This window comes from Colletotrichum abscissum, assembly GCF_030869225.1.
Source record: "Colletotrichum abscissum strain IMI 504890 chromosome Unknown Scaffold_25.1, whole genome shotgun sequence".
Taxonomy (NCBI): domain Eukaryota; kingdom Fungi; phylum Ascomycota; class Sordariomycetes; order Glomerellales; family Glomerellaceae; genus Colletotrichum; species Colletotrichum abscissum.
In genome coordinates, this window is record NW_026850154.1 from 539,134 (window position 1) to 555,014 (window position 15,881).

General features: G+C 49.9%; 7 protein-coding genes across 7 annotated transcripts; 3 read left to right on the plus strand and 4 right to left on the minus strand.

Moving 5' to 3' along the window:
* Nucleotide 1: 1 nt before the first annotated feature.
* Nucleotides 2–2,815, minus strand: CABS01_10124 (aspartic proteinase; the record flags this gene model as incomplete). Its single annotated transcript, XM_060543480.1, has 3 exons — nt 2–921; nt 1,003–1,953; nt 2,239–2,815. The coding sequence occupies 3 exons, from the start codon at nt 2,813–2,815 to the stop codon at nt 2–4; spliced, it is 2,448 nt and encodes an 815-aa protein (XP_060399661.1).
* Nucleotides 2,816–4,025: 1,210 nt separating this feature from the next.
* On the minus strand, nt 4,026–4,384 carry CABS01_10125 (uncharacterized protein; the record flags this gene model as incomplete). Its single annotated transcript, XM_060543481.1, has 3 exons — nt 4,026–4,094; nt 4,153–4,197; nt 4,280–4,384. 3 exons carry the CDS (start codon nt 4,382–4,384, stop codon nt 4,026–4,028), a joined length of 219 nt encoding a protein of 72 aa, XP_060399662.1.
* Nucleotides 4,385–6,133: 1,749 nt separating this feature from the next.
* CABS01_10126 (uncharacterized protein) lies at nt 6,134–7,096 on the plus strand (the record flags this gene model as incomplete). Its single annotated transcript, XM_060543482.1, has 1 exon — nt 6,134–7,096. The coding sequence occupies one exon, from the start codon at nt 6,134–6,136 to the stop codon at nt 7,094–7,096; it is 963 nt and encodes a 320-aa protein (XP_060399663.1).
* A 321-nt stretch (nt 7,097–7,417) lies between these two features.
* Nucleotides 7,418–8,059, minus strand: CABS01_10127 (uncharacterized protein; the record flags this gene model as incomplete). The annotated part of the gene is made up of 2 exons (XM_060543483.1): nt 7,418–7,893; nt 7,975–8,059. 2 exons carry the CDS (start codon nt 8,057–8,059, stop codon nt 7,418–7,420), a joined length of 561 nt encoding a protein of 186 aa, XP_060399664.1.
* Nucleotides 8,060–10,310: 2,251 nt separating this feature from the next.
* Nucleotides 10,311–11,305, plus strand: CABS01_10128 (NPP1 domain-containing protein; the record flags this gene model as incomplete). The annotated part of the gene is made up of 2 exons (XM_060543484.1): nt 10,311–10,558; nt 10,645–11,305. The coding sequence occupies 2 exons, from the start codon at nt 10,311–10,313 to the stop codon at nt 11,303–11,305; spliced, it is 909 nt and encodes a 302-aa protein (XP_060399665.1).
* A 680-nt stretch (nt 11,306–11,985) lies between these two features.
* Nucleotides 11,986–12,952, minus strand: CABS01_10129 (necrosis inducing protein; the record flags this gene model as incomplete). The annotated part of the gene is made up of 2 exons (XM_060543485.1): nt 11,986–12,631; nt 12,705–12,952. 2 exons carry the CDS (start codon nt 12,950–12,952, stop codon nt 11,986–11,988), a joined length of 894 nt encoding a protein of 297 aa, XP_060399666.1.
* Nucleotides 12,953–13,663: 711 nt separating this feature from the next.
* On the plus strand, nt 13,664–14,215 carry CABS01_10130 (uncharacterized protein; the record flags this gene model as incomplete). The annotated part of the gene is made up of 1 exon (XM_060543486.1): nt 13,664–14,215. One exon carries the CDS (start codon nt 13,664–13,666, stop codon nt 14,213–14,215), a length of 552 nt encoding a protein of 183 aa, XP_060399667.1.
* Nucleotides 14,216–15,881: the final 1,666 nt, after the last annotated feature.

Below are 15,881 nucleotides of genomic sequence, written 5' to 3' on the forward strand. Positions count from 1 at the left end.
CTCACTTGGCAGTTCCCACAATTCCAGTAGCACGTTGCTCTGCATCTGCATCTGTTACAGAAGGATCTCGAGTCACTGCAGCTGGCGGATGTTGAGGACGCAAGGCTTCTTGAGCCAAATTGCCAGCATTTCCATCGGCGGCCCCGACCTGTGTCTCGCCGCCGGGTCCCACGTCGGCTTGCTTTTCAGCCAGCTCTTTCTGGGCCTTTCTAATGCGACGGCCTCGTCTGATGGCCCAGATAGACAGACCCATGACCATAGTGCAGAAGACACCGACACTGAGGCCGATGGCTAGGTTTGCCTCCAGCGGGAGATGTCCGGGGTAATAGCCATCGCCCAGGTAGGTTGTACCACCGCCATAGGATCCGCCTCCGGAGCCCGAACCCGAATCACCTGTTCGACATTGAGATGAGGTAGATGAGCACCAATCCGGCATGACGCTGGTTGACGCGGGGATCTGAGCTCCGTGGCTTGAGAACGGAACTAGATCTTCCGTCTGCGTGCTGCTGAACTTTGTCTTCGCAAAGCCAATCTCTTCATTGATTAGGTCAAATACCATGTAGGAATGTTTGAGGAATGTGTTGCCCAAGGAGTATGGATAGGAAGAAGACGTGTATGTCGAGGTGGAATTTTCCGACTGGACTCCAAACAGGCAGTACTCGGAGGCCGACTCGGTCTCCCAAGACCACTCCGAATGGGACCAAACATCTTGAGACACCACGAGGTCGGCAAGAGCTACATTCAACACAGGTCCCTCCGATCCGTACAGCTGCACAGCCAAGCGACCCGTGGTGGTGTTTTCCGTGCAAGGAATAATCGCGTAGCCGAGGTCATCATTCCAGGAAGCGCCAGTCAGAGCCCAAAGATCTAAGGCTATGTCGTCGGGTAGCACTGATAAAGCAGCATCTGGCGAGAGAAGCACTAGGTTCGAGGTGTCATATGTGTCGATTTGTTGACGCAAAGATTCTCCGAGAGGCTGTAGGTCATCTGTATCTGACTTACTACCATTGAAGGACGTGATGAAGGTGTCAAATCGCCTGCTTGTTGACCATGACCCCGTTGTGCGCACTGAGAAACGAAGCAGAGGGCCCTCAAACTTTGATGTATCGATCGCACCCAGCAAAAGATTCCCAGACGTGGCGGATGAATCGTCCAGCCAGAGACTGTACGCGGGGGAGCTAATGAGACCATCTTGTACGAGGCGTTCAGGAACGGTAGGATAATTCGAGGTACTGCTCGGGCTAGCGGTAGATTGTGCACTTCCGGTGGTGTTGAAACCCAGGCCAAGGACACCGATCAATACATCTGCCGATTGAACATAGCCCATGATCATCTTGGATATCTGGCTGCCAGCCACGCCTAGTGTGTCGCTAATCCATTCTCCCTTAGCTCGGCCGACCGAGTACCTGGTGCTGAAGTCCTCGGTGCCGGGGTTGACGTAGGTGGATGACTCGTTGCTCTGGAATGCGCCGTATTTGCACGAATATGAATCGAGGTAATAGGCGCTCCTGGTGGAAGAAGAATCGTAATAGTCACTATAGTTGTAATAGTCGCAATACTTGGCGTTTGGGACCCAGGTATGCTCAGCCTGCACAGAAACCCTCAAGGAAATATCTTGTGGCGGTGTGCCAACAGTGGCGTTGACCAGATAATTCCAGTCCGTCACGTAAACATCCGTCGCAGAAACTGATCGACGGTCCGCCACGTCTTTGGTTTCGACATTGCTACTGGCCTTCGGCTGAGGTTGATGGGAGAACGGTAGATGAACTTGCGCTAGGGCAGTGGCAGCGCAGCCACTGAGCGCGAAAAGAGCGGACGTCCTCATGACGATGGAGGACAGAAAACAAATGACGGCGATGAAAGGCGCATGGTGGAAAAGAAGGGAAAAGGGAGACCAAAAGGCGAAGAGTGATAAAGGATCACATTGTGAGCCGATGCGACGAGAATTTCCGGCTAATGCAAAGCCAAGCGGCACAGTATCTTTCAAATAGGCAGCAGAGCAGTAGCTCAACCAACACGAAGGAATACGATGCTGTAGACAGGGGTTTAGCGATATTACGAGGTGGAGTTCCACCGCTTGAATTGGGTTAGGTGATCTAGAATTCACGAACTAGCTCTAGCTAAAATTCAAGCTTCTTTCTCCAAGCCACCATCAATGGGCACCGGCGGTTGGTTCTCAGTTCTCCAAGGTTAGACTTTCTCAATGAGCCGGCGCGTTGAGAAGCTCCTTTAACTCACCGAAGGCTTTGAGTATGCTCTCCGATTCTCCCTCCCACTTCTTCCGCGACTCTTCCCCGATCTCTCCGTGGCCCATAGCAGCCACCAGATCCGGTCCGGCCCCACCCGCAAAAGCAAGCGCCGGTCGCGTCGGCGCAACCCGGAGTTTCATGCCCTCCAGCGTCTTCTGTGCCTGCGCTGACGCCGAGTTGCCACCCATGATGCCATAGCTGACTACAGCAATGGGTTTGCCGATCCACTCGTTATACAAGTAGTCAATGGCATTCTTGGTGCCGCCAGGCAGGCCGTAGTTGTATTCTGGAACCACAATGATGTAGGCATCGTACTTGGCGATTTCCCTGCTCCACGCTTTGCTGTGCTCGTGGGCGAAGTCACCTGCAGCTGGGACCTGAGCGGGAATGACCTGTTCATCGAAGACGGGAAGTCTGAAAGAAGAGACTTCTACAAGATTCAGATCGATGCCATTGGTGGTAGCATCTGTGGTGATGGTATCTTTCACCAGTTCCGCGACCTTAGTTCCAATGCGTGGGGTTCGAGTGCTCGTCGCGATGACGGCAACTTTCTTAGCGGCACTCATATCAGTGATAGATTGAAAGATTGGAGATCAGAATGTCTGCGACTTGACTGAATTTTGCAAAGGTTCGACAATGCCTGTGTCAGGTTGAAGTTTGATGGAGTGCAAGTACTCGAAAGTAAGAGTTGTTGCATGTTGGCTAAACAGCCTTTTATACCAAAGATGAACAGCCAACGCCATGTGCACCTAAATTGTGTTACTCGCTTCTGTCTCCAAGTCTTGCAACTTCAGCTCTCACGCCGCTGATTCATAATCAACTCAAGTAGTCCTGTTCCAGTCACGCCTGACCACGTCAGAGAGATAATCATTGTCTGTGTTCTCGACTTCTCAGAAGCACGCCAGACCCGCGCGCATCGATCGCGAGAGGCGTCTTGAAGTCAGACAGATGCGCAGCCAAAGACTGCATGTACAGACTACCGCTCTCAAAGCAGCCTATGAGAGGTGTCTCCTCGTACCAACCCTGTGTGGCTTCTTTGGTGCTTACACCCGCGCGCAGATGTCTACGTTCTTTCATCCCAACTTGGGGAAAGGCGAAACGAGTCGCGCGCGGGGAACGGTAAGACGTAGCGACCCGCGCGGAGGTTAGTCATCCACACAGAGATACGTCAACGAATGAAAGAGTTTCCCCCGTACAATGTTTCGACGAACCACCTCCACAATCTCCAACAACTCGGTCGGTGCATCGTGAGACTCAAATCAGCGGTGTGCCTTAGTCGTCCCGCGTTGACCCGCCAGCATCTGTGGACCACCAACCATGATCTGGTTAACCCTGCCTCGGTGGCTCAGTGGTAAAGCGTCTCACTCGTACTGTTGTCCGTCATGAGAAGATCGGGCGTTCGATTCGCCCTCGAGGCACCATTGCTTTTGGCCTTTTTGTATCTCAGCCTCGAAGATGATCTGCTTCACACGGGAATAGAGAATATGTGCTCAAGATTGAGACAAGATTCGACACTGAGAATATAAGGAATGGCTTTCGTGTGGTTGGGCTTGCCACTTTGTTTTCGGAACTGTTTTTACTAGGACTAATCTCATGCGGCTGAATAAGAGCTTGATATGTACATTGGTTCACTGTTACTATGGCGTTGACACGATAGACAGAGAGATGGTTTCTTCTCGGCGCTTTAAAAGGCAGATCATGCAGATGCCAAATGGTCATAAGATCCGCTCCTGCACATAACTTTTTTCTTTCTCAGTTACATAGTACTGTATTCATTCATGCTGGACAGTACAACGATCCGGAGCAGCAGGAAACAGCGGCATCTCGGCCTGAATTAGGTGTGCACTAGATACAAGTCAGCTATAAAGCCAAACCGCAGAGCTCTTCTGCAGCAAAAACGAACCTTTGACTTGCAGATCGCCCATGGATCAGCGTAATTGATTCTGCACTACAATAAGTGGAATGTTAACACCTAATCTTTCCAGTACCTGGAGATCATCCAGAATTCAATGACAAGTGAGCAATCTTACGTCTTCAAAATTGCAGTCTGAGGGAGGGCCAGTGCAAAATTGCGCAGAAACACCCTGGAAGATGACAGCGGCGGCAAGGAAGAGGGTTGTAGATTGGAAGTGCATTATGAATCTGTACTCGGAAAGATGCTTGGTGCAGAAGATTGAGCTCGATAGCCAGGTGTCGAAATTTTGGTGATTGTGAAGTGTGATTGATGTGATTAATCAGGTAGTATTGTCAATGTGGATGTTGTAGGACTATTTGTACTTATATCATCTACAATTGGCTCAAGCTCCGCAGTCCGTACAGAGTCAAGAGAGATCCACATTGTAAGAGAAAGTTTATGGAATGATGTCTCAAGGGAAGAAAAGCTGCAGTGTACGGATGCTGGACTTGTCGTAAATAGAGTAAAGGACGTGCCTGCGGAACCAAGCAGCAGCAATTCATGTGCGCACCAATGGCTACATCCTGTATCTACTATGTCGACTACATATACCTGGCGGATAGCTCCATTTCTTAGTTGCTACCGGGCTTCCATGCCGTGCAATTAAGTTCGCTATTGATAAACATGAGACGAGACCCGCCTATCTTGTAGTTGACTCTGACTCGCTCTCGGCTCAGATGATGGAGTTTGCAACGGAATGCCGGCTTCTTCATACATGGTTAAAGCATCTGTTGAGCTCCGGCCAACTTGAGCCCCGGGAGTTGAAACGGGATGTGGCATACTGAGGGGAGGCAATGACTCCTAAAGACATTGAGGCGGGTTCAGCTGTGAAGTCCGCCCGTATTTGTGAGTGATGTGGGGGCAGTCTTCTAAATCGTCCATGTTCCCAAAGCTCCGAGTAACTTGGAATCAATTCGACATGCGTTACCCAACATGTGGCTTCTAGGGAACCATACATGAGGTGCTTAAGTTGGGCTTCAATTGGTGAGAGTCAATGTATAGTAGTTTTGTCTATCCACGTAGATTAAATTGTGCCAAAAAAGCACTAGTCCATGAACGACAAGAGGAGGAGCACTGGCTGGGTATCTTCCGCGGTTTCAGAGTCTCGATCTCTACCTAGTTATGTTTAAATCCACTGCATCACATATCCTTTTCTCGATTAGCGTCGCAACAATTTGCAGTGCCTCTGCGATTGTGCACTTGGTACAGTATGCAGTGCAGTTAAGTGTTGGGCTTGATTTTGTCTTGCCGCGGAAGCTCCCTATCTTAGCTCATCAACCGTTCAAGTTCAGAGTGCGTGCACTCACTGCGGTACTCCACCGCGCTGGGCGAACCGATGACATGATCTGACAGGGGCGTGCTGGGCCTCATCGCCGACAACCGCAACTGAACGGGAGTCTTCTTGTCCATGGCACCACTCCTCGCTGAACACATGTCTAGACCCAAGACCAATGACGGACGGCGACCAGGACCCTTGCTAACTCAACTTCTCAATTCTCTCTTGTGACATTGTCAGCAATGAAGACCGTTGCGGTGTGGCTTGCAAGGGGGCTTGCCTTGGCCAGTCCAACTAGCACCAACCAAGGACTGAGAAACCAGGGAATATGACGTCACCGAATAGTCGCCCCTCGCCAAGAGCGCGATGGCATCGAATGAGGTCAATGATTGAGATGGGTGATAGAGCCGTCAGCAAGAAGGAATCCTGCTTGTCAGGCCTCTCAGCTAAACAGGTTCTCCTGTCCATTGCAACATCAACCATTTACTTGGACAGTCGAGTTTCGAAAGATTGTCAGATATATCTGCAAAGCCGGCACCTCCATCGGCTGCATCCGATCCCGATTTCTGTGCATCAAATCACACAAGGATCATCCTCCACGAACCACTACTCTCTTTCACGTTAGACAGGGACCATTTCTGTACCTGCGGCACCATGAGACGAACCAGTCGCATATTGCTAGCTTCGCTGGTCCTCCAATCCACAACCTTCGCACAGTCCGACCTGCCCTCAAAACGTGGGCTGGCTTTCCAGGGCGACGACCACACAGCCGACAGCCAATTGCTCACCTCCGCAAAGTCGTTGATCAGCTGGTATTACACATGGTCAACATGGCCTGCACAGGCCCTTAACAGCTCCATCGCGTTCATCCCGCTCATCCACGGCGTCGACGATGCCTCAGATTCAGGCCTCAGCTCACGTCTCAACGTACTACCTGAATCATCCACCCATCTCCTCACCTTCAATGAGCCCGACGGAACGACGTCATCTGGCGGCAGCAGCATCGACCCAGAAGATGCCGCTAAAGCCTATATCGAGCACATTGTGCCCTTCCGCAACTCCGGCTCTCGCAAGTGGAACATCAGCCACCCGGTCGTCACCGGCTCCTCGCAGGGTATCGAGTGGCTGCAAAAGTTCAACGAGTCTTGTTACGACATTGACGACAACGGCTGCCCGACCGACTTCGTCGCCGTGCACTGGTACGGCGACGCGACCGGCCTCAAGAACCACCTCGACGGGCTGCGGGATTTCTACAACTCCACGTCGCCAGATCTCAAGTACTGGATCACGGAGATGGCCCTCCCTAAACAAGACACGGATGCAACTCTTGCCATGATGAACGAGAGTCTGACGTATTTGGATGGACTGGACTATGTCGAAGGTTACGCCTGGTTCGGTGCCTTCCGCAAGGACGAGGCCAATGCCTGGACCGGTAACTCCGTGTCGCTGTTTGATGGCGACGGCGGGCTGACAGACCTCGGTGCTTTGTACCTCGGTGGAGACGAACGAGGGTTCGAAAAGGGCCAGAAGGGCGAAGGCAACTTTGCCGGCTCGCTGTCTCCTACAAGGGTGCTGCTTTGGACGACTATTCTTGCCGGTGTCGCGACGTTATGGTAGACGTTTTCAGGATCAACAAACGTCGAGCAGAATATTTTGCTTGATTGACGTTATGTACGAGGACATGTTTACGATTCTTCTTTGCATCTACGTACAGATGAGTGTGCAGGTCACACAGACATATTACACTTATAGCGAGATTGATACCTATTTCATTAGATTTTTCAACTCATACAACAGACTAGGAACATACAATCAAGACATCCAATATGTGTAAAACTCAGGAGCAAACTCAAATTCTGAAACATACTCTGGAGACTGTAATTCTATCAACGAACATAACAGTGGTTCTCAATTAAGGCAATCGACAGTCTCTAACCCTCATTGAGGCAGCTCGTGTCGAACATGCTGCTGGTTAGATACCTCGGGAGTGACCGCGTTGGCATAGCCCCAAACGAACTGTGAATTCGAACCACTAGTTTTTGACCCGTCGTTCTCAGTCATCTCTAACGTTTGCGTGGTATTCGCCGTCTTCTTCTTCTCGCGCGAAAGCATCACAGCTAGTGCTCCAGCAATAATCGTAAGAGGCACACCGACGCCAACGCCAATACCCGCCGCGGCGCCTGGAGAAATGCTGCCTTGGCGGTCTGTATCGCTGCCCACAGGGCACGTAATAGTGCTATCTCCAGTGGTCGATGTAGTTGCGGGACTGTCTCCGAGATCCGTGCTTGCCGCTTCGTTCAACATAATTTTGCCGGGAAGACTGACGGTGAAGTTGCCGGTCGCGCAATTCTGAAGGTTGCTGCAAGAGAATCGTGCGTTACCACAAGTCCAGACGCCGATATGCAGCGAACTGTCTATGAGGCATGATTCCATATATTAGCAATTATACTCATGAATGGGTTTGTCTAGTAGTTGTCGATCGAAGCCTCACTCACCGCCTCCAGGTATGTCGCTCTTGTCGCAGTACTTGGGACACCCGCTTGACTGGAAAGTATCGTCGGTGCAAGCCCCACGATACATAGTTAACGTCAAAGGTTCGAAGCAAAGACCGTTCGTCAGGCAATGATGGTCTTCGAAACAGCACGCGGCTGCTTCGGTGCCCGCGGCAACAGGGCAAGGTTTGACAACATCGTTCGGAACCCCATTAGGCCAGTAACAGGTTTGACCAGTTGCTAAAGTTGCCATCAGGGAGATTATAAAATAGAATCTGAGTTCCATTTCGCTCGGAATATCAAATACTCAATGTACGCTGCGTGTAGTTCTAACACCTGTGAAAGGATGGGTTAAGCTTGACGACGAGATATCACCTCGACATATAGATGAGAATTCTAAGACGTAGTGACGTTTGAGGGAACCTTTTCAAGCTTCTATGGCTCCTAGTTCCTCCCCGATCAATGATTCCTGTCGAGATCTGAAAGTTTGCGTGTATGGCCTGAGGTTCGGCGATCCCACATGTGTGTTGAACAGAAGCCTGGCACTTGCTGTATTAGAAGCGTCATGGACTAGCTGCGCCCCCTCTGACATGCATCATCCAGAAACTTGATCAATCATGAGCTTCTGGGTGTTTCTGAGTAAGCTCAAGTAACCCACTAGACTCGACTACTAATCCGCGTACAGTGATACGAGCTCAAAGTCAAGTGATAAGCTGCCCTCCTAGAATCCTCATTACTTGCCAAGATGTGAAGATCTGGGGAAGAGTGGTCGCCATTGCAGGTCATGGATTGCATGCTTAAGTAGGCAAAAATTGGTGCTTACCGTTTGGCCGTGCTTGGAAGGAATCCAAGAGCTTGGAGACAGAAGTTGGCCTTGATTTCATCCCAGTACGACTTGATACTAGGTGTCCTGTGCACATGAGCAACCCCAGATATTAGATGCATTTTCTTGCATGTCAGTAACGTCGAGGAGTATAGGCTCAAGAATAGATCGTAGAAGATTTTGAAGGCTAGATATCTACGGTTAGTTGCAATCCGATCGGACGCAATGTTCATATGAACCTCGGTTACTCAGGGCACATAAGCCCAACATGGTCCAAGGCATGGAGAGTTGCGTCGACTCGGGCTACTATCCAATCAACAGCATCGAACACGGGTGAGAGAGCCTGCAATCCATGACTGTATTATTCCCGATGGAGCCACTCGAAGAAGATTTCCAGACATTGACACATTGTTCACTTTTTTGTCTGTATTCGTATGCGAACGCTGGTAGAGAAGGTATATGTAGGTAGCATGCTCCCACCGGCACCGCCGGACTCGGCAACAACGCGCCCTTGGTAGACAGTGTTTGAAACAGCTGCGAACCGCAGTTGCGTGCTGCTGGAAAGCCTGTAGTTCGTTGTTGCGGCTTTACCTCATTAAAATTGGTTCCTTCTGACAGAACAAGGTTGACGCTACCAGAGCTTGGACGAACCACGGGAATTTCCTCGTGAATTCTAGCTTGCGGCACGGACAGTGTCCAAATTAGAGGCGGGCCACCCCGTGTGCCGAGAGTTCCACCATCAGGCGGCAATATCCGAATTCACGGAATGGTTTTGACGTATTCCACAGCCAAGACACTGCTGAAGCTTAATAAATAATCTCGAACTCAGTTGATCGTTCCTAGTCATGGACTATAGGACTTAGGACTTTGCCTTAGTCTAGCCAATTTAAGTCACGAATACTTAATTTGTACTGTGAGAGCTCAGTACCGGAATGTTTCCAAACGTAGGTTGCCTTTATATTTGTGGCTTAATCTCTGACAATGGATACTATATTGACATTGACCAAGTGGATATTGGAAGCCGAATGAAGAGTGATGGGGAAAACACAAGTAAGCCCTTGCACAGGATGCTTTTGCAAAGACTGAGAAACAAACGAGGCAATGGCCAAGACTAGAAGTATTAAACAAAGCAGTGAATTAGGACTGAGACTCTCGCGCTGAACGAACCAACACATCCTGGTCTCCTGATGGTGCGCGTACGGACAAATCCGATCTTGAGTCAGATGGGAGTCTGGAAGAGGGACATAATGGCACTTACCTAAGTCCTTCAAATTGCTCTCGAAATCGTAAGGCATCGCCTCGTTTTCCCCGGCGACAATTTATTTACAGTTTTGGTCTCGTTCCGCGGCCGCCCACCAACACATGCACCAGGTTATGAAGAAACATAGTGCGTCCCCGACGTGAAACTGCAAATAAAGTCTACATTGAGCAGCTGTTCCCCTTTGCTCTGAGACCTCTTCCATTGTCTACCCACACTCTTTTGCTTCTTGCTAACCGTCACTCCTTTGCCGCTATCATGTTGTTGAAATCTCTTAGCCCTCTTCTGGGCTGCCTCGCCGTCTCCCAGACCGTTTCTGCATCACTATTGCCCCGCGATGGCGATGACTCTGGTGGTCACCCGTGGATTAATCATGACGCCGTCGTTCCATTCACTCAGAAGCCTTCAGTTGTTGGTGGAAGCTTGGAACTTCGTTTCAACCCCTTCCTCTTCGTTTCGGGAGGTTGCGATCCTTACCCGGCAGTAGATGCCCAGGGCAACCTTGGGTAAGTAAACTTCCTTTGTTTTCAGTTACTCCTCTGGCATAGATTACTCTTTGAGGATAAAAACATGCTGATACGATGTGAACTAGCGCTGGTCTGAAGCCTACTGGTGGTGGTCGCAGTGGCTGCGGTGACGGTGGCTCGGCTCAAGTCTATGTCCGTCGTGGAGAGAGCCAGGGCCGGAAGGCAATTATCTACAGTTATTACATGCCCAAGGTCCGTTGGGCCAAGGGAAATAACAACGGTCACCGCCACTACTGGGCTAGTGTCGTTGTCTGGGTCAACCGCTTCGGCTGCGACGACAGCGACATCACGTCCATCTGGCCCGTCGGAATCTCCTACACCACTGACCACCTGAACTGGGGCTCGGCTTCTGCCGGAGAAGTCTCTTTCAGGTCCTCGGATGTTGGTATCGATATGGCTACACATCCCAAGATCCAAATTCACGACGAGGCCATCGCGCCCTTCACCGGCGCCGATGGTGATAAGCTTTTCGAGCGTACCCTCATCAGCTGGGATTCCCTCCCCGCGCTCGCAAAGCAGGCGTTGACGGACGTCAAGTACGAGAAGACCCAGGTTCCCTTCACGGACGAGCACTTCCAGGCTCAGATTGACGCTGCCTACCGTGATGGTTTCTATGCTGGTGTAAAGAAGGAGCCTGACTGCCCTTCAAATGATGTGCCTCCAGCCGATAACCCGCCTATCACTACAACGGCCGCGGCTGCCGAGCCTACCGGCTTGGACAAATAATCAATGACTACCTAGTTTGGAAGAAGTTGTTCGGCTTTCGACAGTTGGGTTAGGCGGCAGTTCTTAGGTGAACGATCGGACGAAAGTCTGTCTGTACTGATCTATTTACAATTCGTTCAACGGTTTGTCCATAGAGAACTTGAGAAGGCCATCCGATACTTAGACGAGGAATAATAAGTCTTAATTTCCGAACTATTTCACCACATGAGAGCCTAGATACATGATAACATCCACTTCAAGTGTCCAGTGTACAGTTCTAAAACTCTTCGGAGCAGGCTAGATAGTGTCGCAGCTCTTGATGAACGTTTCTAAAAGTTCAATTCGAGATTATCAGCATGATCTACAGATTTCTTTAGCCCCAGTCATTATATGTTGTCTCCTGAACGTTATAGCACAGCGACGTTGAGCGTTCAGATCGGAACATCTCAGTTGAGGCGTCATATTTACGTGCCCCTTCGATGGGAACAAATTGTTTATCTTGTGATATGGCAATTAACAAACGTGACTTAACCGCAAAATTTGACAAACATCTATTTTACTTCGGAGTAGATAACCCCCTAATTTTGCCTTTATAGACCTGAACTAAGCACATCCGCCTGATGTTTATGTGATACTGGCCACTATCCACCGTGAATACAATTGGTGAGTTTTCGCCGATCTGCCTACTGTTTTGAGTTCTATTAGATATCTGACGGCAGAGGCTTGTGCGAAGCGGTGGGCGCCGGTGGGGCCTTGGAGGGCATCGGGCCAGCCGGCTCCGGATCAGTGGGGTCACCTCCATCCTCATCGCCGTCGCCGCCCGGAAGATCGGCATAGAAACCCTCATCGAATGCCTTGTTCAAGTTATCGCCAAAGTTCTTGTCGATAAAGGGGACCGAGGTGTGCTCGAAAATGGCACCGTCTAGCTGCTTCTGCGCAGGCTCCGGGAGCATATCCCAGTCGATGATTGGGAGGTTGAGAGTGTTTTCCATGTTCTCGGTGAGCGGGCCAACGATTTTCTTGCCCCAGTAAGCCACGAGCGGATGCGTGGGCCTGCCCACCAGGCTAGCGCCCGACGACCACTTCGTGGCGGGATATGAGCCAACGTTGTACACTCCATTGTCGGTTTGGTAGCTGATGCCCACGGGTTGCGCGGTGTTGACTTCGGCACCGTAAACCCATACCACGATGGATGCCCAGTAGTGACGATGCTCCTTGTTGACTTTGGGGACGTAGAAGGAGTACATGATTCCGGTGCGTTCTTTGACTATGCCAGTTCTGACATAGAGCTGGCCTTCACTAGACCCACAATCACCGTTTCCCTTGCCGGTGGGCTTGAGACCGGCACTTCATGAATGTTATAGTTAGTCTAAAAGCCTACAGCTAGTCACCTTTATAGACAGAGTAGATGTGCACATACCCGAGATAGCCTTCAGCATCTACGGCTGGAAAGGGAACACATCCTCCCAAAACTTTGATGAAGGGCTGAAAACGAAGTTGAAGTTCTCCCTTAGATCCAGAGGCAGCTTCAGCTGGGAGGGAGTGGATGTTGTTGTGGTTCTTCCACTTGCCATCTACGGCCACGTCCTTCGCTCGCGCTTGCAGGGTGGCCGAGAGGACACTCGGGACGCTGGCAAGCAGGAAAGTTGCAAAACTAGTTAACTTCATTGTTTCGATCACGTTCGAGTCGTCGAAGAAGGTCATGGATGATCAGCAGTGTCTGGATGGGATATTATATATCTCTGGTCTCCTGGCGGTGTCATCTACCTTACCTATGCAAGGAGACGTCAACAAGCTGCAGGCTCCATGAGATGTAGAGAATGAAGCTATCATTTCGTAACACGAATACTATATTCCAGCGGCCAAATGAACGGAGAGCCACGGTGAGAAAGCATAAACAGTCGAGCCTTTAGAGCTAAGGTACATTACCCACTTTCAGAGAATTGCCGTAACCTTAATATTACTACCCGTTGGAGAAGGAGGCTTGTTTACCTAAACGATCACTACGGCCTGTACATGCTGAACGTACAGACCTAAACATATCGGGTGATTCTTTTACATCCCTGATGGCCTATGATGCATGATTGAGACATTTTCATGATCGTGTGGAAAACATAAAAGGCAAAGGCGGAAATTTGGGACGGTCGCCCCGAAATTCATTGGGGCACCTGGACAGCTTCACGAGATCAAGAGTAAAAGACTTCTTAGCTAGGACGAGATCGACAAGTTTCAGAACATTTATTTACATAATGGTCTCAAGCCCAAGCAAATACTACCGGTCTCTGGTTCACTTAAATCACACAGGCTCCCGATCTTTTTGGCTTCGAAGCCGTTGGCCGCATCATCATCTTCAGATTCTATTTCTCCAAACTATCCACAATGCGCTCTCTCTATTATTATCTCCTGCTCAGTCTTTCCCTCCTAGGAGTCTACGCCGGTATCTTGGAGGAGCACGGGTACACAGTTGAGGAGGACCAGAATGGGCTATACTTTGTCACCACTCCTCACTACTTGGGGGGTAACGCTCCGCTGGATAAGGTCAGAATCAACGTGGAAAAGAAGACCATGACCGTCTATTTGGCCTACAATGGCAAGGAAGAGGAACACGAGGGCAAGTTGTACATGTCCCAAGTACTCGCGGCTCTTTGCGACAAGAAAGGAATCAATCCCGACGACTTGTGGTGGGTCGTTATTGAAGAAGTCGACAAGAACGTCGCTACAAAGACAGCCATGACCCAGTACCGCACCAAGTACGGCCTGCGTTTCAAAGACGAAATCAGAGTCACACCCGATCAGAGAGCGGACTGGGCCATCTTCAACCAAACTCCTTTCTACCGAGCCGTAGACCGCATACTTCCTCGCAAGAGCATTGACCAGATCATTATCGAGAGGGAGGACGGTCAGACAAATATGTATCTCTCAGTTGAGTGATTGCCTGGAGTAAGTTCAATCGTTTTTGACACTATCATTGTCGGTGTGTGTAAGTTTGACTGATCGCGTGTAGTCAGTAACTGAACCTAGGGAACACGATAATGAGTTGGCTAATGACTGAAGGGACTGGAATCAAAGTGGTGCAACTCCAGAAGTTCGTCCCTGTGGTGTCTATGGCACTCGAATGTAGCTGTACAGCTTTTGAGCGAAATTATACATACAACAACTCACTTGCCTCACCGAAGGAAACCAGGAGTAAAGGGGAGTGGCTACCTTACGACACAGAAGTAATGGTGACACCTTGTGGCCGTGAGAGTGATGTTTTCCACGCAGCCTCATGATAGAACGTTGTCTCGAACGGGTTTTCACGTGAGTTTGTGCTGGATTTGACGAACGTCACGCCTAGTTAATCACATCGGCCCTCGAACAAGATGTTATGAGCCCCATGGCAGACAAAGTCGGACTCGGTCTATCACTGATATTACCGGAAACCTCCCAGTAGCTGCATAGCGCCGGGATAAGAGGGTGCGTCTACTGGTAGTCTCCGGCAGCTGAATGTTAACTCTTTTCTTGATTCGCTACGTTGTTCAGTTTTGCCATCTTATTTTGACAACTCGGCCAGGATTATGGGGCCTGGGCAGAATCTCAAGCTGATGATTCTTAGGCCTCGAAGGTGGGGTCATTGAGGATGGATGCAAAACATTGGGAGGATATGAAAACTATGCCGCCATTTGAAAATCTCGAACAAGTGGCATTCCTAGGCCGGATGAAGTGCATCGCACTTCGTGGGCATACTTTGCGCCTTAAGTTATGATATCGGAGCAAACATTGGGGCAACTAGTTCATGCTTGATAAATGAAGGGTCGCTGCGAACCGGAAGAAGTGGGGTTGCAACTTGGCTAGCCAAACTCTCAATGAGTGAAAATTAATATAGGCTTGAATTGAGTTGACTCAAACTAGCTTTGATTAAACGGTCTGTGAGGCTGATCAACTCGGTTTCTTCGGCCATTCCCGCCCCGCCTGAATTCTTGCAAATTACCTATCTTCTCCAATGTAGCCGGACTCACCGATATTCAACAGCCCGTGCTTCTATAGGTGGCACCTTCGCCCACCGCTGTAATAATCCACAGGTGAAAAAGGCTCCGGATGGTGTTAGTCACTTGTTTCGAGATTCCCAAGCCTAGTAATATACTGTGGCAGATAGTATCCGGAGAAGCTTTAAAGTTGAGTTGCACTCAATGAGAGATCGGCGAGTTTTCAGGCGTGAATGTCGCTACATACACCTCTACTCGGGCTATGCATATTAATATCAAACATATGTGTCTATGGCAGGTCGGTAACGCCGCCTCTCGGATTTGTTCCTTTCCAATTACCTTACCCTATATCACATCATCGGCCTTTGGGGAATGTGGAGTTCCTGCCAAGGCACTATGTTCATGGCGTTGAGTAAGTAGAGCAAACTGAATCGGTCAATCATATTTCACCGAGAGTTTCTACAACTTTTCCATCCCACACTGTATTTGAGTTGAGTGTGCCTCCATCCTTACGAGATGCTAATTTTCAGTAAAACTGGCGCTGAAAGCCAATTTTATTGCAAGTAAGGCTATCAAGCTGACGGAAACTCCGTCATCGACACAAATGCCCGTCCTAGATATAAGGAATCATC